The 23,390-nt window shown below is 34.1% G+C and overlaps 3 protein-coding genes and 1 pseudogene across 7 annotated transcripts; 3 read left to right on the top strand and 1 right to left on the bottom strand.

The window, feature by feature from the left end:
* Window positions 1–1,447: 1,447 nt before the first annotated feature.
* LOC146941907 (ubiquitin-like modifier-activating enzyme 5) lies at window positions 1,448–7,115 on the top strand (annotated as a pseudogene). Its single transcript, XR_015032514.1, has 14 exons — window positions 1,448–1,693; window positions 1,887–1,955; window positions 2,045–2,158; window positions 3,171–3,299; window positions 3,740–3,808; window positions 3,924–4,079; window positions 4,169–4,205; window positions 4,660–4,742; window positions 5,000–5,073; window positions 5,586–5,660; window positions 5,851–5,937; window positions 6,029–6,144; window positions 6,332–6,378; window positions 6,830–7,115. The product of XR_015032514.1 is annotated as a ubiquitin-like modifier-activating enzyme 5 (transcript).
* Window positions 7,116–11,238: 4,123 nt separating this feature from the next.
* LOC146941906 (coiled coil protein) lies at window positions 11,239–15,241 on the top strand. 4 transcript variants are annotated; one of them, XM_085755764.1, is made up of 8 exons: window positions 11,239–11,542; window positions 11,916–12,252; window positions 12,341–12,467; window positions 12,586–12,913; window positions 13,032–13,105; window positions 13,450–13,495; window positions 13,764–14,185; window positions 14,725–15,241. In XM_085755764.1, exons 2-8 carry the CDS (start codon window positions 11,942–11,944, stop codon window positions 14,749–14,751), a joined length of 1,335 nt encoding a protein of 444 aa, XP_085611890.1. In that variant the 5' UTR covers window positions 11,239–11,542; window positions 11,916–11,941; the 3' UTR covers window positions 14,752–15,241. The 4 variants fall into 4 exon arrangements, with proteins under 4 accessions (XP_085611890.1, XP_085611889.1, XP_085611892.1 ...); XM_085755763.1 differs by having other exon boundaries at window positions 13,447–13,495; XM_085755766.1 differs by having other exon boundaries at window positions 13,764–14,810.
* Window positions 15,242–16,191: 950 nt separating this feature from the next.
* Window positions 16,192–18,298, top strand: LOC146941905 (uncharacterized). Its single transcript, XM_085755767.1, has 3 exons — window positions 16,192–16,692; window positions 16,812–16,916; window positions 17,019–18,298. The coding sequence occupies exons 1-3, from the start codon at window positions 16,645–16,647 to the stop codon at window positions 17,973–17,975; spliced, it is 1,110 nt and encodes a 369-aa protein (XP_085611893.1). The 5' UTR covers window positions 16,192–16,644; the 3' UTR covers window positions 17,976–18,298.
* Window positions 18,299–18,569: 271 nt separating this feature from the next.
* Window positions 18,570–20,869, bottom strand: LOC146941904 (acetolactate synthase 2, chloroplastic-like). Its single transcript, XM_085755762.1, has one exon. The coding sequence runs from the start codon at window positions 20,803–20,805 to the stop codon at window positions 18,853–18,855; it is 1,953 nt and encodes a 650-aa protein (XP_085611888.1). The 5' UTR covers window positions 20,806–20,869; the 3' UTR covers window positions 18,570–18,852.
* Window positions 20,870–23,390: the final 2,521 nt, after the last annotated feature.

Below are 23,390 nucleotides of genomic sequence, written 5' to 3'. Positions count from 1 at the left end.
TTGAATTTGATGTGGGTAACATTTTCAGATTTATTTTATGGTCTCATTAAAATGTAATTTTTTTTCCCATTCTAATACGTCTCTTTGGCTTTGCTTCCATGGATGGTGCATGTTGGATCATTGAAAGAGAAAGGATGGGGGCGGGTTAGATTGAATATTTGGATTGTTAATCTTGGTTAAGGTTCTACTCTATTCATCCATGGTGTTAATTTACTTTTAACAAAGCATGGACAACGTTAACTTATAAGGGGTATGTGCGACACATGTAAAAAGAAATAAGGGAGGTTTGTGTTGATGTTAAAACTAGAGGGGGTCTCATTGTCATTTAGATAAACCATAAGGGAGGTGATTGAAATTTCCCTTAAAAATTATGTTTGATTTTAAAAAAGTAAATTGATTCTACAGTCTAAAATTGATTTGACATGAAGCTCAAATTTGTAGCTTCTGCAGTCAACACAATCGATTCTCTTTTAATTTAGAAGAGTTTTGTGTATGTTCTATTTACATTAATATTTTTGCAGAACATATGATGGTTCTCAGCATACTATGTTCGAGTACTTGATGGAGAGATCGTTATGATACCTACTCACAAGCTCACTACGAAAATTGTGAGAAACCATACTCGTGATGGACATTTGAACATTTATATTCCTGTCGAGAGACTTAATATTACAAAACTGAAAGTTACCATTTTTGGTAAAAAACAATTCATTCTTGCAGTTTTGTATTTAATGCTCCTTTCTTTAACATTGTATGCACTATAATTTTTTTCATATAGACAATTCTAATTGAAATGTGTGACGTATTGGCTAAAAGCTCTCACGTGGTGCAAGAAAAATTTCATAGAAGGGTCGATTTTGATGATGTTCCTGGTAGAGGCACTATAAGGGTAAGTGTAAACTTTTATGCAGAAGTGTGAAAAACAAAAGCATATAGACTTTTAGTTATGATTTAATTAGTATGTTCTGTCGGTATACATTTATTTTACACAAGTGTATTTATTAATCGACATAGCAACACATCATTGAATGTACGTGTAAAATAATTGTACACCGACAAAGTATAATTAAATTTTTTAGTTAATACATTATGTGGTATACTTAAATTTTTTGGTTAATACATTATGTATTTTTATTAAAAGAAAATCTAAGAAACTTCGCCTTCTTTCCTCTATAGTCTTCAACTCTTGTTTACCATTCAAATTTTTGGTGAGAAGTGGTGGTCATGAAGGATCACTCGAATAAAAAATTATGGTGATTGAACGAAAAGAATTTAATTAGAGAAGGAAATGAGAATGTCAAAGCAGGTGGTGGGGATAACATTTCCCTTATAAAATAGCAAAAGAGTCAACACATTTGGGCTTACAGAGTTTGTTAAAACGGCCCAACTAACAGTCAAGCCCGGTTCATTTTATCCGGTTCGGTCCGGCCCGTCCAGGAGTAAAATCAACGGAATTTGCCGTTTACTAACGCGAGGGAAGAAGATATACGCTACAATAGTTACCGTGTCGGAGAAGGAATCAAAAATTGGTTCAGCTCACGTTTCAACATTCAACTACAGTTTCAATTAAGCATTTGGTTTTGCTCAAATTCAACATTGAGAGATGGAGATCGAGCTCAATGACTTGATCACCGATCTTCAATCTCTCAATCAATCCCTTCCAGATCCATCTCTTCGCGATGCCTTCCATAAGGTAATTCCACCTTTTTTTTCCTTCTTCTCAATTATTCAATTATCCATGATCCAATTCTGCATGCATTTTTTATTGTAATGAAATTCAAAATTAAATTGATCTTCTATGATAATTACATTTATCTATAATGTACAATGATTTTTGCTTAGAATTAGCTTGAGACTTGATTCAATTTCTATCTTTTGATTTGAAGATTCAATCACGCGTTGAGCATATTGCTGATCTTGCAAGGGCTCAACCTGTTCGCCGCACAAAAGTTAAGGTACTTGCTTTGTGCTTGTGGTGGAGCATTTTTTATTTGATGCATTTGAAGTTTTTGCTGAATTGAATTGTTGTTACTGTGTTGAGCAGGATATGAGTGCTGAGGTTGTAGACAGCAATCCCTACAGTCGGCTTATGGCGCTTCAGAGAATGGGAATTGTCGAGAATTACGAACGCATAAGGGATTTCTCCATAGCCATAGTTGTCTGTACTAATTTCCTCTTCTACCTTTACTTGCTTGCCATAGAATTAATTTTGTGATATAATAATGATTTGCATGTAAACAAACTGTTCACTCACTATCAGCGATGCAAGCATAATACCTAAAAACCCTTTTCGTTAATGTTTAATCATTGAAATGAAAAACAAATTGAAGTGCATTGAATTTCCAATTTAATCTGAGAGACAACTTGCAATGAGCTACATTGTTCTAATTCTCATTTATTTATGGTGATTTTTATTCGAATGAACGTAGAGTTATATATGCCATTGGATATGTGGACCTATGAATTTGTTTGTTACTTTGTATTTTGTTAACCATTGTTGCAATATCGTCTTTCGATTATGATATAAGTTTGTTGGCATTGTTAAGAATTGAATCTAAGTTTGATATCTGGGAGTGCCCCGTATAATTAAATACAATATCCTTAGTCAAACTTTTGTTAGTATGATTTCCGGAGATTCTAGTTTTATTTATACTTTAGACCATTTAGGTTTGACTATTGACTTCCAACATTTGATAAAGAAGATGAAATCCTACCAAGCCCTGCATGGATTTATAGTCCTTAGTCAAACTTTTGTTAGTATGATTTCTGGAGATTCTAGTTTTATTTATACTTTAGACCATTTAGGTTTGACTATTGACTTCCAACATTTGATAAAGTAGATGAAATCCTACCAAGCCCTGCATGGATTTATAGTCCTTAAACTGCTTCATGCTCTCTCCAACTGAGATTTAATATTTTGAGTAAGGAGCGATGCGCAATACTCGAAATATTAAGATAATTTGCCTTGGCATGTTAGTTTGTGAAAAATCTGAGATTCTTTATTCATCTATTTGGTCATAAACATAGAAAATGGACTATGTTTTTAAAAAACTAGGAGAACAGGCAGATCTGACTAATTATCTGCGAATTCTTTAGTTTTTATTTATTTATTTTCTTTTACACATTTTGGTAATAAGTTCTCACTTTTGGTAATTCTTATGTAATCACAGGGAATAGGTGGTGTAGGAAGTGTAGCTGCTGAGATGCTGACAAGATGTGGTATAGGTCGACTTTTGTTGTATGATTATGACAAAGTGGAACTTGCAAACATGAATAGGCTCTTCTTTCGTCCTGATCAAGTGAGTACTCAAATCTTCATTTTCTTGTCTTCAAAATATGAATGGGATATGATGGTGTTGTTGGTGTATACATTTATTTTTGCAGAAGCAAAACTTTATATACATTTATTATCTACAAACATTCAAAGTTATATACATTTATTATTTACAAACATTCAAAATTTGATCGGATATTGTGGCATTGTTTGATCTATGCAACAAATCTCACTTAATAGGCAAATAATGACAGTGGTTGTTGTATACATTTTTATTATTTCCAAACACTGTTTTTTTAATTGAAGGAGAAGTCGTATAAGTAATTATTCACACAAACTTTTTCTTTGTACTTCATAGTTAACACAGAAAATTACAATTTAAAAGTTTGATCTAGACTTATGTGCTGACTACATAATATATATATAGGCTTCCAAAAGTAAAGTGTATTTTGTTTTGGCTTTCAGGCTGGTATGACAAAGACAGATGCAGCCGTACAAACACTTTCAGATATAAATCCTGATGTTGTGCTTGAGGTAAATACTTTTTAATATTTGCATCCTCTGTGACTCATTCCATATGCCTACCATGTTACAAGGACGAATCTAGTATTTTTCCGTGCTGATTCGTTCACCTTTTCTCTTCATGTAGAGCTTTACACTGAATATCACAACAGTGGATGGTTTTAAAATCTTTATGTCATCTTTGAAAAATAAGTCATTTTGTCCTGATAAACAAGGTAGTGGTAGTGTGGATCTTGTCTTAAGCTGTGTAGATAATTATGAAGCAAGAATGGCTGTTAACCAGGTATTTATTATTTAACGTAATTTGAGTTTTCAATTATCTTCTTTTTAGTTATGCTAAGAGATTGCTGTGTTAACCAAATTCCTATGCAGGCCTGTAATGAACTGAGCCAGACATGGATGGAGTCAGGTGAGCATTCTTATCTGGAAAGTGATAAAACTCTTGGGTTTTTCTATCTTAGAAAAGATAAAATGCTTAAAATTGTGCCCTTAACAATCTTTATTGACGTGTGAAGACGAGTACTGTGAAAATAACATGTGATATAATTTACTCTTTAAACTAGAATAGACATTTTTAAGACAATTCACTATGTAAATGAAGTTATAAATGGGAAATGTTTTCTTCCTTTGAAAGTATCCAGACCTTGACAAGTGGATGCATCTGAGTACATTTATCTGGCATATTCATTAATTTCATTTTTTTTAGTTTTGGTACTATCTCATGGGGAATTACTTATCAAATACAAAGAGAGTTGTGTTAGTGCATTCTACTTGCATTATGCATTGCGAGTTCTTGATGGTAGTTATACATGTCTTTATGAAAATATACTTATACAGAAACTCATGTGAAAAAATTCAAACAGGTGTTTCCGAGGATGCCGTTTCTGGTCACATTCAGTTACTTACTCCTGGAGAAACGGCCTGTTTTGCATGCGCTCCTCCCCTTGTAAGTCTTTTTATTTGAAATTTGGTATTATTCACAATTGACAGTTGAATGCCTCAAAGGATTGGATTTATTAACTTAGTCATATGTTGTCAAGTTTCAGAATGTCATCATATGTGGACTATAGTATTGTATTTTTTTAATAGCGAACTAGCTAGCCGGATATGTTCATGCATACTACATCTAACTTACGGACAATAGGCAACTGTTATGTAGTATGTACAAGTACATGAAACATACAATTATGTTTTTCCTCTTAGGTTGTAGCATCAGGGATTGATGAGCGTACGCTCAAGCGTGAAGGGGTTTGTGCTCATCTTTACCAACTACCATGGTAAATTTTAGGCTAAAGTGCACTTTTCCCCCTTAAGTTTCAAAAAGTTGCGATTTTGGCTCCCTATTAAAAAAAATTACAATTTTGGTCCCCTTCGTCCCAAAATTGCTGAGAAAACGCCACGTGTCCCAAAAAAGGGGCCATAATCGCAACATTTTGAAAATATAAGGGGTCAAAAGATCATATTTCCCTTATGTTAGGGGGTTAAAAGAACATATTTCCCTAAACATGGGGAGTCACTTCTGTCATTTTTTTTCATAGGGGGCCAAAATCGCAACTTTTTGAAACTTAAGGGGTGAAAAGTGCACTTTAGCCTAAATTTTAATTCTCTATCCTTTTACTATTAAAATTTAATTTTGTTTGGAAGCTATTTATCAATCTTATTTTACTCGAATTACATGACATTTATTATTTTTAGTGACTTACTTAATGGCTCTTTAACATTGAGAATATAAGTACACTTTTTGATGGTTATGTTTTTTGAACTTGGAAAATATTGTTTGACTTTCCAGGGGGTTATTGCTGGGCTTCTTATCCAAAACACACTGAAGTTCTTGTTAGGTTTTGGTCAAGTCTCTCCTTATTTGGTAAGTATTGTACTAGTGTTTGAACACTCCGTTTAATCTCTTTTTGTTGAGCATTGCAAATTATTCCTTCCTTTTTTGTTTAAAAGATTGTGAAATTTATTCTTTAAAGAGAAACCCGATGAGACCACCATGTTTCTTAGGAATATAACAACCTTATGATGACATCCCATTTCTGTTTTCTTGTATGTATGGGTATAATTCTCTTAAAGATTTTTTCCCAACTATGCAAATGAAGCCAAACCCTCAATGTTCAAATGCAGTTTGCTTAAAAAGACAGGTAAGGAATTTAGTCAAGTCTATGTTGCACACATTTTATTTTATGATTAAAGTCGTGTATTATCCTATGTGATTATATAAATGTTACGTAGGGAGAATACATTCTTGCAAAGCCAGCAAGGGATGCTGCAGCAAAAGCAAAGTTCGAGGCTGAAGGACCATCAATTGAAGAAGGTCCACTGCACGATGATAACGAATGGAATATAAGGTGCTTAATGATCTTTTATACCGTTCATATACTTCGTTTTGTTTTTCGTAAGAGCTGTGTGATATGCTATATAGATGTGATGAATATTATCATTAACCTGACGAGCATATAATATCAAGTAGCTCTGTTGCCTTCTTGCAATTTTTTTAGCCTTCACATTTACTGTTGACTTTGTTAAAATTTTCAGTGTCGTTGATGATTGTGAGCCGGATGGTACCAATACCAAAAGTTCAGGTATTTACTTCACTATATTCTTAAGTTCCCTGTTGATAAGCTTAATGGGTTTGCCCTTTACTACAAGTAAACTGAAATGGTGGAGTTCATTAATGTTTATTAGCGATACCGGCTAAGTGACTCTAAAACTTCTGATGTTGGGTTGTTTATTTCTTTTGAGCTACACGGGCTTGGTCAGGCGACTTTTCTTTCATCTAGCTCCTTCATGGAAATGTTTTCATGAAATATGATCCTTTTGTATTGCGCCTTCATTGCAAAAGCAAACATTACTAGCAGTTATTCATTTTGCCAGTTCATGTGTCTTTCGTGACTCTGTTTTGTTTTTCTTAACACTATTGGGTGGAGAGACATTTACCTTTATTGTTGAAGGGTTCTATATTTGTTTTAATTCTCTCATTCATTTGCAATTAGTATTTAAACTACTAACCGATTGTCCCCAAATCTATTATAGATGCACTTCCGGAAGGTCTTACTCATGAATTTCCTACTGCAGATGAATTTCAGAACCTCCTAGCTACCCCTGAAGCTCCAATCAATGACAATGATGACCTTGATGAACTACGAAGGCAACTTGAAGCCATTAATTCTGCATAGTGGCGGTTATAGGTTTTTCAAATTATTTATAGAAAAACTTTTGGGTTTTTATACTTTAGGCAAACAGGTTTAACTTGGACTCGTCTCTTTTATTTGACAGTTTTACTCTGTTCAATTGACAATATTAAAACTATTTGGCCAAATTGACGGATGCATGCAATCTAAACCAAAAAAAAAAAAAAGGAAGCATGCAATTTGATATTTAAAATTTTCATTGAAGCTTGTTGAATACTCCCTCAGTACTCACTTTTGTGATTTTTTTTTTCTCTGTCCTTTAATATAAGCAGGGCCGGACCCTAGGGGGTGCAAGCAGCGCTATAGCACCGAGCCTCCCCTGGGTATGGGCCTCAAAAAAAAAATTATAGCCCAGTACCCCCCACTAAAAAAAAAAATACTCTTTCTCTGATACATACCAAAGAGCGTTCCATTCCTCTCACCATCAGTGTTTCGTTTTTCTTCTTCCTTCATGGTTCAAACGCGATTGTCGACTACTCAAACGTTTCCTCCGACTGCATCTCTCAACCAATTCGATTTCTGACCATACCATCATCATCATCGGCCATCCAATTGATGTTTTCCCCTTTCCAAAACAACACTGACACTGTTCTTTTAAAAAAAAATACATCTTTATTTTATTATGGGCCTCATTTCAATTCCAGCACCGAGCCTCCATATTCGTAGGAACGGCATCATTTTCAAAGTTTTACTTGGATTAATGATTCTTGTACAAAAAAATGTCTATTTAATCTACTATTGGAAAATGTAAATTATTTTTCTATGTTGTGATGACAATAATTGCAAGAGCAATTACGAGAAAGTGTAATATGCTTTTGACAAATTTGATATGGCATATATTTTTCTAAGAAAATAGGATACTGACAGTGTAAAATAATGTTACGTTGTCATCTATAAACAACCATCTATTCTCCCCAAACCACCCACTTTAATAGTATGATGTGGAGAAATAACTGATTGTTGTTGGATTGGTGTACAGTCGGATCATATCCATTAAACTCAATTTTTAGTAGTACAAAGAGAAAAGCTAGCAACACGCATTTTAACACATACTTTTCAACACACAATCTTTTTTATTGGTTAAAATTCAAATGAAATCCACCAAATTTATATGGGACCCACATGATTTGGCGGAACACATGTGAATTTTAACCAATCAAAGAGAGTGTTGAAAAATGTGTGTTAAAATGTGTGTTGCCAGCATTCCTTGTAGTACTAGGTGCATTTTGCTTTTCACGTGGTTCTTCACATAAGATCCACATTTTGTATAACAAACTTTGAGAAACTTGGAGGTTTGAGAAATCATTGGTAGCATTCCTTGTAGTACTAGGTGCATTTTGCTTTTCACGTGGTTCTTCACATAAGATCCACATTTTGTATAACAAACTTTGAGAAACTTGGAGGTTTGAGAAATCATTGGTAGTTATGAGTATTTTACGTGAAGAACCACAAAAAAATACCCAAATAAATGCACTTACGTTTTGTCCTTTTTAATACTCGTAAATTTTACAAGATGATTTAATAATAAGGGACATATGGAGGGTAACAATATTAATAAATCTGAGACAACTCAAATACTCCCCATCTCTAAATTATAGTCATTTAAAGTTTGTGCATGATTATTAAGTAAATGATTATTTATGTTGATTTCAATGGTAAAATTAATATCATTTACTAAAATACCCCAATTGTAATTAGTGGAGTAGTTAAGTAAGATGAAATTCAATAAAAAGGGTATAATAATGGAAAAAAATAATAATAATTGCTACATTTGTATTCTAAAGTGACAATTATTTTGAGAAAAAAAATGTTAAAAGAGACAATTATTATGAGACAGATGGAGTAGTAGTAATTAACAAACAAACTAACATATTGTTTCTTATCTAGAACTTGTTCCCTTTCCATTGTTAAACTTTGGATTTCAGCAAGAATAGTGGATTTCAGAGAGATCACTGAATGAATTAGAAAAAAAAAAGGTTATAAATGTTTTGGCTACGATGATTGTGACCACAATTGCGACGTATCTTTTGTATTGGTTCACATTTTTTACGGTATCAAAAATTGCAACTTGAATTTAAAACTTGTGCGATGCATGTAAGATTTTGGGTATTAAAATATTTTATTTTTTTCATGTTTTTTTTTTTTTTTTGACGATAGATACAATGGTACCACGTTGAGTTTGGTTAGATATGTTCTCATTTTTGTTGAAAAAAATAAACGATATTCATTTATTCAAATTGATAGAGTACATCCAAACAATACAAATTCAAATTCGCTAAAAACAAAAAGGATGAATATGTGAACAAACTCACAGCATCCATGCTAATAGCATAAAACGGCAGAGTACAAATATGATTTTATTCAAGTCACCGGAATACCCATGTCTCCAGATCTGTAGCGTTGACAACGCCAAAGTCATTGATCGGATCTGTAGCGTTGTCAAGTATGACTTTTTTTTTGCACAAACTCTATTTCTTTCTAATAAATTTAATCGTCGTTTTTTTTTTCTCGCATAACAAACAGTTGTGACACACATGTTCTCTCCAATGCGTTCCTATTTTTTTCACATACTCTGTCTCTCCAATAAAATTGATTGGTCCTCTCTTTTTGTTACAACGAGGATTCCATTTTTTTTTCTTTTTGAACATTCATGAAGTCTTTTTGTTTTTTTTTCCATCAGAGTTGTTCTTCTATTTTACACTTGAATATTTTAACAATGTTAGTGATCTTAATTATAGAATTTCAACATGATCTTTTTCTTTAAGAAATTAAACTAACCCACTCAAGTTTGCATTGAAGAGAAACAAACTTGAGACATTGAGAGAAGCACGATCCAAGGTCGCAAGCCAACACCACTAAACCATCCTAACTTGGTTACTCTTTTGTTGATCTTTTCATGAAACCACTATTATTAGAACGAGATTTAGTTCATGGATGTTTAAATTTGTACACGACGACAAAAAATACATAGAGGTGTTAAGTTGGAAGGGAAATGTTTGCCAATTTGATAAAAAAAAATGAGGGAGATTAGCGTTTAGTTTAAAACTAGAGAGGATGTTTGTGTTATTTGGAAAAACCTTAGGGAAGGTTAGTTTAATTTGGAGAAATGATATTTGTACAACCACTTTATTACAATTTTTAGACAACTTTCTCTCTCATATTCACATTATATTCTTATTCTCTCTTTTCCCTTTTATCTCTCTATTGTTTTGGACCAATGAGAAGAGAGAAAATGAAAGTTGTCATCAAAGTTGTCACAAATGGTTGTACATTTATCACTACTCTTTAATTTGTCCTTTAAAAAACTTTGGTGGATCATTGTTAATACTTTGTAAGTGCTCTTTAAATCTATAGGTATGTCCCGACCCTAGCGAGTCTTGAAGGCTAATTCAACTAAACTTTTATTATATATATATATATATATATATATATATATATATATAAATTTTTCTTTGATATTCTCTATAAGATTTTTTTTTTGTTAATACATAGTTATTCCACTCTTTATTTGTAACTAGAGGTTGGAATAGGTAGGGAGAGGTAGGCTATGCAAGATTCAAATTTGATATGATCAACAAATTTAAGGCTTAGCATAGTCTTTGATACATTATAAGTTTATTTTTAATTGAGTTGTATATGTTTTTGGTCCTTATAAATATATCAATTTTTCGTTTTAGTTCCTCTAAAATTTTCCTTCAACTTTTAGTCCCTATAAAATTTTCAATCACTCCTCTTGGTCTCTATTTTTAAGTTAATTTTTGTATTTTTTTTAATGAAATTGTGCAGAAATATGTAAAATATTGTAAAAGAATTTCCTAAAAAAAATTATTATTTTTTGAACAAAAGACAAATTAAATATGAATTTTTAAACATAAAAAATCATGTTAAATTCATCCTTTGTTAAAAAATTCTATTTTTTTTTGGAGATTCTTATAATATTATGAATTTTTTTAGAGATTCATATGAGTTTACTCTGAAGGAGAGACCAAAAGTGAAAATGAGAAATTTTTTAGGGACCAAAAATTGAAGAAATTTTTTAGAGGAATTAAAACGAAAAGTTGATATATTTACCGGACAAAAACATATTTAGCCCTTCTTAATTTTGAATTTATGTAACAATGGTATTTCCTAATTTTTTTTTTAGGGTATGTATGTAACTAAATTTTATTAAGCGTTATTTTTGTTGAAAAAAAAAAATTATGAGCAAGTGAAAGGTTGTTTTATTGCTTTTCTGTAAGGAGATATTTTTGCGTGGATTATCCAAAAATTATTTGTTGAAAATCCGTTCTTCAACTTTGACGATTCATGTTCGATTGTTGCTAAAAATATTTTACCCATTAGAATTGATTTTCTCAATTCTGGAAATAATTTTCAGCCAAAAAAGTTGGTATTCTATTATCTATTATTATTCTAATACCAAACCCGATTCACTTGCTAATAGGAACTTCCTGTCGAGTAGATTGCTGACCAACTGAACTCGACTGGCCGTAAAAATCAAAAGCTGATCGCAAAACGCAGCGGCTCTAAGTTGGTCATCGGCACCCAGAAATTCCAGGTTTTTTTTCTTCCCCTTTTTACTCTGTATTTTCCTTCCCCTCACCTGGTACGGTTCTGTATCGCGCGCGAGAATGCAATTCCTGCGCGACACAACCTTTGATCCACCATGCACCGCGTGATTTCTCCAATTGCTGCATTTGTTCACGTATATAGATGACCCTTATTCAAAAACTTATTTGTTTGTTTAAATGTTTAAGTTTTCTTTCTGTGGAATGGGAATATGGGGAATATTCATTTATTATTTCCATCCTTTTCAAATTTGAGACTTTATGATCATTGTTACTTTACTGTTCTAATAAGTGGTAAGGCATTTTTGTCTACATGAAAAAGTGATTGATAAAATAAATCCACTATGTTGTTTTTGTTCGTAGGGAAGCCGAAAAAGAATCCTTTGATAATGAGGGACCGATCTGAGAGCAAGAGCCGGAGTTCCAAGCCTAAAGCAAGCACAAGGGAGAAGAAGAAAAGCGAGTTTGAGTTCTGTAAGGTCTGCAAAATAAATCACAACCAAGGTCTTCGCCACAAATATTTTCCTAAGCACAAACAATCCCTTTCCACCTTTCTCTCTCGCGTCAAAAACAAACTCTCCGATGTTCGCTTCTTCCTCAAAACACCTTCCCCTCTTACTCCTCAACTTGATTCCCGTAATCGCTTCTGGTGTGTTTTCTGTGACCAAGATATTGATGAGCTCTCCAGTTCTTTTGCCTGGTATCAATTTTTTGTTTTCAATTTATGAACTATTGTCCAGGTTTTCTTTAGCTAATTTGTAATGAATGTTCTCTTGTTCTCGAGGCAGTGAAAATGCGATTCGTCACCTAGCAAGTGTACAACATGTGAATAAGTTGAAGCACTTCTTTTGGAAATATGGTGGCACAGTGGATCAGCTGGATGTGTTTACAGTTTCTGATAATGACGTTGCAAAGGTGCCATATATCTTATGTCTGTTTTTTAGGGGATTTTATTTTATTTTATTTTTTAAAAAACTCATTATATATTATAGAATGCATTTGTTCATCATTTGTAATTTCTTTGTGAGTGCAGTGGGACAAGAGGTGCACGACCCTTAAAAAAGAAGCTTCATTGCAAAATGAGGAAAGTCCTGGAGCAGTTTTTGGACCTTCAAGTGATATCCATAATCAATCGAACAATGAAAATATTGATAGTTTTGAAAATAATATTTATTCCAATTCTGTGAACTCGTATCCTTCAAATGTTGTTTTGCCTTTACACTGCCACACGAATGAGTATCAGGTATCCTCTTCAGGACACTCTGGAGTTGGAAATACTGGCCTTTTAGATATTGGTAAATCTTCTTTACCTTCGGAAGCGTGCTCCAGTGTGAATACCCTTGCTTTGCAGGATTTTGCAGGTATGCTTACCCTGTCTATTGGAAATGTCATTTCTTATTCTTTACAATTATCGTTCACTTGTGGGATTTGTTAAAAAGTTGAGACTTATCTTCCGTGTGGTTATGCTTTGTGTCTCAGCTGAATGGAGAAGCCACAAACTCCCTTATAATGGTGGACAATGGTCAAGCGATGGATACTCATGTAATAAAGCGGTAAGTTTATGTGTTGGGGGAAAGAGGGGAGGGTGTCTTAGGCTTTGACTCTTCTGCTTGAGAATCTAACTATTGAGTTTCAGACTTTCAGCAATTGTTGGTTGGTGATTTCATTGGTTTGTAAGATCAATGTATCTAAAGTTTTTTCCTTAAGTTATCTAAAATTTTCTTGTCTTCATGATCAAGGATTATAGTCTGCTTCTCGCAATGCATGCTTGTATATTTTATAATCTCTAATTTCTATTTTCACATTATTCTGATTATTGCTCCCCTCTTGCTCTGTGGCTTTCTAATGTGTAATTTAAACACTGATAAAGGCATTGCATTTCTTATGAATATAGCAGGTTCTTGATAATGGTAAAGTGGTCAGCGGAGAGAGCGGTCAGCAAGGTGTTCATCTATCTATAACTATATATTTTTCTTAAGTTCTTATAATTCTATAAAGTTGGGGAGCATGTGTCAATTGAGTATGTAAATTTTTCATAGCACTATTGCATTTGCACCTATGTGCAAAATATTTGAAGACTTGAATGCAGAAAAAAAAGGTTTTCTGTGGCATTATGACTGGCTCTTTGATAGATAACATTGAGGAGGCTGTGAGTGTGATGGTAAACTAGTGTGCATGATGCATTGTCTACTAATGACTCTGCATTTTCAGGTATACAAATGCTCACCCGTATTTCTTTTGTGCCTGCTGAAAATGGTGGTGGAAACGTTCATTCTGGAGCACCTCCGCCTTGGTTTGAAACAACTGAGGGAGTTCAGATGCACCCGATGCCTGTTTTAGGAGACCTTGTCTCCCATTCAAACAAGTCAGGGAAGAACAAAAAGTTGAATCCTAAACGCGTTGGAGCTTCTTGGGCAGAAAAGAGAAAGATTGAAATGGAGATGGAAAAGAGGGGAGAGATTGTGAGGAAAGAATGTGATGCCAACTGGCTTCCTAATTTTGGTAGAGTCTGGCAATCTGGTAGCAGAAGAGAATCCAGAAAAGAATTTGAAAAGGAGAAACAAGAGTTGTCAAATGTTGAAGCTCAACCTGAGATGCCAATCAAGATACAACCTTATATTAGCAAAAGAATGGTGCGTTTTACATTCTAAATATTATGTGTTTGATTTGTTTCAAAACTGTCTGCCAAAACCAGTCTGCTTTGTGCCTGGCGGCCAGGCAGAAAGCTTCGAATGTGAAGTGCTTTGTGCCCTGGCCAAGCCCAAGCTTGGCATGGGTTGCAAAATGGGCTAAGCACTTCAGACTGATCACGCCAACATGTCTAGAATGGCGGTATCAATTGTATACAGATAAAACATTTTTTGAAAGGGATTTCTGGCTAACTAAACCATGAGACAACTTACAGAGTTGGTAAAACTTTCTTTAAGAAACAAATAATATTTTGATAGCGGGTTACTAGGTTAGCATGTCTGGCTTGTTCAAAGCTTCGATTAACACAGTTTTTTTTTATTTTTTTTTAAATTTTTTTACGTAATTAGTTTGTGTTTGTTTAATGAATAATTAATGATTTCTTTGGATTCTTCATCTCTTTTTTTTTTTTTATAAAAAAAAATAGAGCATAAAAGTTTCCTTAATCTGTAAATATTTGAACATGTTCCTTTTTTCTTTGCAGCGGATGGATAATGGTGGCGATAAATGACTATGCAAGTGGGTGAAATTTCTGGTGGCAAACATGTTCGGGGAATCAGCTTCAATGTATATACGCATTTCAGCATCTTTAACATTGGAGACTTGATGGAACTAACACAATGAAACATTGTGCGTTCATGTTGATCCTAAGGGGAAAACTGCAGTCATTGTACAGCGTTGACCCACACCCACAACAATGGGCGAGGGTTGTTGCTCTGCATCAATGATTGTGATAATAGGGAATCCATTGTATATTTCATGTTACATCGTTTCTATCCGTGACCAACTAGTGTGACTAGAAGGTTATAGAGGTAAAGGTTGCCTATAAATGACCCTCAATAGGTCCGACTGTTATTTGAATCCTGCCATGATGGTAGTTTTATAGCACAAGAGGTTGATCAGCACAACTTATGTGCAATTGCTGAATGTTTCATTTTTGCCGAACAGACAGGACAATGTGTTCGTAGTAATATACAGAATACCGAGCTTGAGAACTTAAACTGCATTTATCTCTCTTTAGTTGTTCTTTTTCTTTAATACTTTTTCTGGGCATTGACACGGTTCTTGAAGATTGGTTCATTCTAAAAATTTCTTTACGATTTTGGTTGGTGTTTGAGTAAGCCTGAAGAAGACTTGGCATTAAGATTTCCCACTTGCTCAATAGTCCTTGTTTTCAAAAAGTTTGAGTTATTTTTGTTTTGGAAAACTCACTTTTCTTCCATAATGCGAAACAAATATTCTGAAATCTTTAATATTATCTTAAGAGGAAATAATGAACTCTAAAAAAATTAAAACAATTCCATCATGCAAGTCATTTTTTAATGGGGCGCCTCAACAATTCTTATTAATATATCATTCCCTTGCGCGGTTGCTCCTTTCCTTACGTTAATGTTTATTTAATTATACTGAAACCTTTATAGTAATCATGTTGTACTTGTCCTAATCTGCTATTCTTTTGAAGGCATCTCTATATGGCATAATCATCTCTAGAAGATTGTTTTAAATTGTATCGGCAGATTTTTTTATAATTGGCAGTATTTTTTTTTTTATATATTTGCTTATATAATACCTGTAAAGTGTAAATATCCATATAAAAATTTCTCAATCAAATGTATGTACATATAATATATGGCGTGAATTATAAGATGACTGTTACTGTTACAATTTTTTCTTCTAAATCTAATTCAGTTCATAGTTATTAAATTTAACTCAAAAAATCTCATCAAAATATGCTTGGTAAATATGCTTAGAAAAAGTGTTCAAAATAAGGCCAAGCACTATGTTGACATTTCATGAAGATTCTATAATGGTCATTTTCCATCAAGAATATATAATTCCCAGAGGGACGTTGCATAGCTAATAAACAAATACGGTGATGCTGTTGCCAATCGATAGCTGCACCTCAATAATCTAAGCCTAACATAATAGGTTCAAATTATAATTAAGCTTTAGTTTTTGAGTGTTGAAATTGAAAAAACCAATAATTAATAATAACTCCAAACGAATATCTGGAGAATATTGTGCAAACCGTGGTTAAGGCAAAAGCAAGATACCATTACCACCATTTCACCATCAACTCCAATTCAAAACCATTGTTAATGTTTTTATCCGTGTCTTATTTTGGTTTCTTGATTACTTTGCAATAAAATTCACATCTTCAATTAAATAGTTTCTGAAGTGAGCTTTGATTAGGACGTGTCTTGTGTTTAACATCTTCCTTATGTTTCTTGTTTATGTGTATTTGTTTTGTTCAATTTTGTGATCCTCACATGATCGTGTCAATCTTCCAAAACCCACTTCTGATTTCAACAGGGCTTGTAAAAAATTATACCTTTTTTTGTGGGTCATCTTTGTGTCTTCTACCCAAGATTTTATAAGGTATTAGGCACTGAAAAGTATTAGTATGGGAACAAATAGCCAGGAGCATGAAATTTCAGAAGCAGGATCTGAGGTAAAGTTCACAATTCAAAGCTATATTCAGTTAAAGTTTGTCCTTATGTGTGATTTTTTTTTTTAACCTCTAATGCTTCAATAATTCAGAAGTTTACATACACTTTAATCTTATGTTAGGTAACATATCCGGAGGTTGTAGAAAATGAAGTCAAGGACATTAAGAAAGGTGCAGCACATAAAATAATTGCAGAAAGTTGCAAATCAAACAGCATGGTCTTAAAGGTAACTATGATATTCCAACTTTTAATTTGTTTGTTGGTTGAGATTGTGTTATTGTACCAATGAATTGAAGCTGAAAAAATGGTTTGAATTGTATCAAAACAGAAAGGACATGCAATGATTCCAGCTCACATCATAGCTGAAGCGATATCAACTATCCGCGAATTCGATATTAGATGGTCAGGTCCAATCACACCAAAAGAAATGGAATATGTTGAACAGTATGTGCTAGCAAAGTATCCAGAATATTCAAGGTTGATTGAAGGAGATGGAAATGGGATAGACATGTCTACCTTTATCATCAATGAAGAACCTTTAGATGAAAAGGGAAAGTCACCAAGAGGGACTCCTAGTCCTAGAGATTCTTCTTCATATACATTTGGTAGTAGTCTACCTGAATCTGACAGGGCCAAGATTCAATTGGAGCAATCAAGGTTACTTGATATTCTCAACAAGAAATCCTCATTTACTGGAAGTTTCATATCGATCCCGGAAATTCAAGCTCAAAATAAGGTTTTGAAGCATTACGGTTTGACAGATGATGAATACCTTGTTCTCTTCACTCCAGGCTACAAGGATGCTATGATGTTGGTAGGAGAAAGTTACCCTTTCATTAAGGGAAACTACTACATGACCATTCTTGATCAAGAAGAAGATTTTATAAAGGAATTTGCTTGTTTTAAGGAGTCAAAGGTTATCCCTGCACCAAAGACTTGGTTGGACTTGAGGATTAAAGGGTCTCAGTTAAGTCAAAACTTTAGGAGGAGGTGTAAGATCAGTCCAAAAGGCTTATTCTCTTATCCAGCAGATGCTAGTGGAACAATGCATTGGATCTCAGAAGCTCACAGGAACAATTGGCATGTGCTGCTTGATGCCTCTGCTTATGTAGTTGGAAAGGATCGGCTACATCTCGCACTTCACCGCCCTGATTTTGTGATCTGTAGTCTTGATAACAACACTCATTCCAGTAACACTAATTCCAATCCTTCAAGAATCACTTGCCTTTTAGTCAGAAAGGAATCCTTTGACACATCAGCTGCTTCATCTCAGGTAGTTGAATGAATGTTAATTGGATGACACAGCTGAAGTTTGAACTGCAGAAAGGAGATGTGAATTTCCCTGTCCTACTTTGTAGAATGAATAAATTAGCACATATAAATAGAATACCACTTATTAGTTACTGGTTTGGATGCATATGTATGCCAAAATCATCTGGGTTGTTTGTATTTTTATGTTTAATTAATTGAGGTATTGGTTTGTCTATTTTAACCAAACCCCATTTTTTCTTATCAGTTAAATGGTTTTCAAGACTTTTTATTTTATGTCTTACTGTAAACATCATAGTGCAACTTGGAATGTACCCAAATGAAATTTATGTTTTGGTATGCTCTTTTGTTTTATGCTTAATGTGTAGCAATCAAATCAAAGCTCTTAGATTCTCATATAACTATAAAGCTGTCCCTTTTGCATATACCAGCCATTCTGATTTATCAGCAAGATACAAAAATACAAATCCAAGTGGTCAAGCAAGTACAAATCTTAGTTAACTGAGTGGTGCCACATTATTCTGTGCTGGCATCTTGATTCTAAAATTTGTTGAAGCTAAAAGTTAATTGAATACTAAAACGGAAATAAAACTAGATTATCTTTGTCTCATTTTCAAAATGAAATCAGATTTTTTCGAATTCTAAGACTAGAAGTGCTATTACTATCTATGACTTCAATCTCAATCTCACTACAGCAAATAAAAACGGTGGTACAACAACAACTATGGCACTCTACAAAGACACATGCCATCAAAATTACTACAAGGACACAAAACTAAACTAGGATGCTTAGCTTACTAAATGTCAAATCATGCAACTATGATAGCAATAATTTTATATATTGTACAAAACAACACATAAGGAATATATCATATCTCGTTTTGCCCGAGCAATCAATAACTCCTTCTTCCATCACCCTCAGTGATCACATCCTTGAATGAACCATTGCTGGGAATCATTGGCAATACATGCTCTTGATGAGGTACAATAACATCAAGAAGATAAGGACCAGGAGTGTCCAACATTTTCTGAATGGCTTCTCTAAGCTCTTCCTTCTTGGTCACACGAGCAGCGGGTATTCCGCAAGCATCAGCAAATCCAAGCATGTTAGGGAAAATCTCATCCTCCTTAGAAGGGTCACCAAGATAAGTATGAGCTCTATTTGCCTTGTAGAATCTATCCTCCCATTGAACAACCATACCCAGATGTTGATTATTCAACAACAGGATCTTAACCGGAAGATTCTCTACTCTTATAGTCGCCAACTCTTGAACGTTCATTATAAAACTACCATCCCCGTCAATATCAACGACTATTGCATCAGGGTTAGCAACAGCAGCACCAATAGCAGCAGGTAATCCAAAACCCATAGCACCAAGTCCACCAGAAGTTAACCACTGCCTAGGTCTCTTATACTTGTAAAACTGAGCAGACCACATTTGATGCTGTCCAACACCAGTACTAACAATAGCATCACCATTCGTCAATTCATCAAGCACCTGAATAGCATACTGAGGCGAAATTGCATCCTCAAATGTCTTAAAACCAAGAGGAAATTTCAACTTCTGCACATTCAACTCCTGCCTCCATGCCTCAAAATCAAGTTTCCCCTTGATTCCTTTACTCTCCAAAACTCTATTAAGACCTTCCAACGCCACCTTCATATCCGCACAAATCGACACATGTGGAATCTTATTCTTCCCAATCTCAGCTGAATCAATATCTATATGAACAATCTTAGCCCTACTAGCAAAAGCTTCTAACTTTCCAGTAACTCTATCATCAAACCTAACCCCAAAAGCAAGCAACAGATCACTATTATCAACAGCATAATTAGCATAAACAGTTCCATGCATACCCAACATTGAAAGAGAATGTTCACCTCCAATAGGGTAACAACCTAATCCCATCAAAGTACTAGCAACAGGAACACCAGTTAACTCCACAAACCGGTTCAATTCCTCACTAGAATTCAAACAACCACCACCAACATATAAAACAGGTTTTTTAGATTCAAACAACAACCTCAAAACCTGTTCTAACTGCGCCTCACTAGGAATCTTAGGTAACCTGGATAAATACCCGGTTAGCTTAATGGGCTCGGACCAATTCGGAACAGCGAGTTGTTGTTGAACATCTTTGGGTACATCAATGAGAACCGGGCCGGGGCGGCCCGAAGTTGCAAGGAAAAAAGCTTCTTTGACAACCCTAGGAATATCTTCAACATCAAGAATGAGATAGTTATGCTTTGTGATAGATCTCGTTACTTCAACTATCGGTGTTTCTTGAAAAGCATCGGTTCCGATCATTCTCCGGGGAACTTGACCGGTAATAGCGATGAGAGGGACACTATCCATCAAAGCGTCTGCGAGGCCGCTGACTAAGTTGGTGGCACCGGGACCAGAAGTGGCGATACAAACGCCGGGAAGACCGGATGAGCGAGCGTAGCCTTCGGCGGCGAAGACTCCACCTTGTTCGTGACGGGGGAGAATGTTACGGATGGTTTTGGAACGGGTGAGAGCTTGGTGGATCTCCATGGAAGCGCCGCCAGGGTAAGCGAAGACGTTGGTAACGCCTTCGCGTTCTAAGGCTTCAACGAGAATGTCGGAGCCTTTTCGGGGTTGGGTGGAGGAGAAACGAGAGATGAATGGCTCGTCGTCGGTGGTGGTGGTGGAAGGTGGTGCGGTGGAGGGTTTGAGGGAGCATGAGATTCCGACACGAGAGTGAGTGGTTTTTGGTTGGTTGAGAATGGGAGAGAGAGGGAATGTGAGTGTGGTGGTGCGTTTAGGGAAAGTGGGGTGCGAATAGAAAGGAGATCTGGAAGGAGTAGTAGTGGTGGCTGCCATGGTTGAAGTGAAGGCAGCGTGTGAGAGTTTGCAAGTGTGATGATTCGAATATTGTTGTTCTGTTCAGGGGTCTTTGTCTTGTCTTGTTATTTAAGATTGATTCTGTGAGACTGAGAAATGTTTTGTTTGTTTTTTACTTTATTACCCTTGCCTTTTTGCTGCTGCTTTGGTTGTTGTGTGGGTAAGATTGTAAACGTAGTAGTTGAGGGCTTCCTTGTTTGTGGTGTGTATCTCTCGGAAGCACTTGGGTGACATAATGTCACCGTGACATTAGATCTAGGCCACACAACACACATTGTTATACAACATCTGGGTCACACAACACATACAACACATCTGGGTCACACAACACAACACCTTTGTGTGGCCCAGATTTAATGTCACGGTGACATTATGTCACCCAAGTATTTTCCGTATCTCCCCGCTTTGATAATCATCTAGGTTAAAATATTGTAGTACTTGTACTTGTATTTTTATTTTATTTTTTAAAATAAAAAAAATCTAAAATCAGCAAGTTGCTAATAAATTATACTCCATCCGTTTCAAAATGAGTGTCGTTTTAGGTGTTTGCACACATATTAAGAAATGCAATGATTAAAAGAAAGAGAATGGTTATTTTACCAAATTATCCTTATTAATTATTGGTTAGTTTTAAAAGTAATACTTTGGAAGTAGTGTGTTGAGTATTAATTGGAGGGTACAATTGAAAAGAAAAAGTTATTATTGCATTGGAAACTGAAAGCGACACTCATTTTGAAACAAATTTTTTTGGCTAAAGCGACACTCATTTTGAAACGGAGGGAGTAAATTGGTTTTGTCAAAAAAAAAAAATCAGCAACTTGGTAGGCTTCATCGAGCACATGCACATTGATACAGATGAGTTCAATCACATCCATTCTCAATATGAATGGTCCTCATAATCCCTCCACAAATAACATCTATCATGATTTAGGTCTAGGGGATACAAAATCATTTGGAGGATGACGCCAACGAATGATAGTGTGAGTCCTCTCTGCTTCATGAAAGCACGACATTAAAAAAAAAAAATTTCTTCAAGAAATCTAATAGCTAGAAATTCATTTTAAGGTGAATAAATCCTCTATACATACAAATGCAAATGTTCAAAATGCATAATCCAGATGGCATTCCAAAATTCTCTATACATACAATTGCCACATGTCCTATTTTAAGAAAACATATCAGAAGGAAGTTTTTTGTTCTACTGATAACATTAAACGGTTGACTATGCTAATTAACTCACATTAAAATATAATGATATTTCCTTTGATTTGAAACTATTGACTATGATCCTAAGAATTTTTTTTTGTCTTGAAACTGTGTAAAGACAACAATAAAATATCATTGAGTGCATTTTAATTTTAGTAACTTTTTAATTTGTATGGTCAACGAATATACACTTGCCATCGTGCTATAAATAGTTTTCATGCTCAATAATGCTTTGCCATTCACCACCACTCAATCATTCTTATCAAATTTCTTTCTTTTTAAAATTTCTAAATGACTCCAAACTATAACTCTATTATTAAAATTAACGACAATAAGAGTAAATGGTGCATTTTTCAAGAATCGTTAGACTGTGGTCATTTACGGATTCTAATAACACTGAAAAACCAACGACAATCCATTTGATTTTAATGGATAATTATGTGAGTTTTTTAGATTTTATATTATAATACTATTAAGCTTTCGTAATTTATAAAAGATTAATATGTTATATCACTATTTTTTAAAATTATTTCGCATGCAGGGTCACAAGATACATGCATTGGTTGGTCACGAACTTTTTAACAAGTTAGAATTTTCTTTGAAAGAAGATGCTGTTTTTATCATGTATAATTTTCGAGTCAGTATCAATGAAATACAAGAAGTCATGACAACATCACATATATTTTGTCTCAAATTTACAGATAAGACTAAGATTAGACCTGTTGATCATGAAATTGTGCCTTATTATTCCTATTTTTTTAAGGTCAATATTTAACTACATAAGTTTGTATAAATTTTCAAAATATAATCGGAATGCTGCCTAAAGCTGAGGTTGAAGATGAATATATTTTTTATGGTGTTATGACGAAGATTATTTCTATGGATCTAGAAAATAATGTGTTTGTTTACTTCATTAATCTTTGTCAATATAAACTTATAAAATCTATATTTCACGGAATAGCAACACGAAAATGTTTGTGGTATATTTAGTTATCGATTCAAGTGTATTCTCTATGGCCATTTTGTAGATAACTTGACTTATTTTTATACTTTCTGGATCTTCTAACAATACATGTGTGGTGGTTTTCCTTGGAAAAATCAAGTTATTGAAAGGTAATTCACAAATTCAGTAAAAAATTAACACTCAAAACTAATATATTTAGTTAAATCTAGGTATACCTACTGTTCAGAATCACGGTAATTATACCAAGATGTTATTCAATCCAAAATTCAATGTTGTTGAAGAGTTGAAAAAGAAATTTTTTTTCTTTACATTTTACATATACATATATATATATATATATATATATATATATATATATATATAAGAAATTATTTTTTGAAACCTAAATATAAAA

Source organism: Medicago sativa, chromosome 3, assembly GCF_051527215.1.
Source record: "Medicago sativa cultivar Bolivia chromosome 3, Bolivia_mono, whole genome shotgun sequence".
NCBI lineage: Eukaryota > Viridiplantae > Streptophyta > Magnoliopsida > Fabales > Fabaceae > Medicago > Medicago sativa.
Note: the sequence above shows the minus strand (reverse complement) of the source record. Positions and strands in the feature narration are given on the sequence as shown.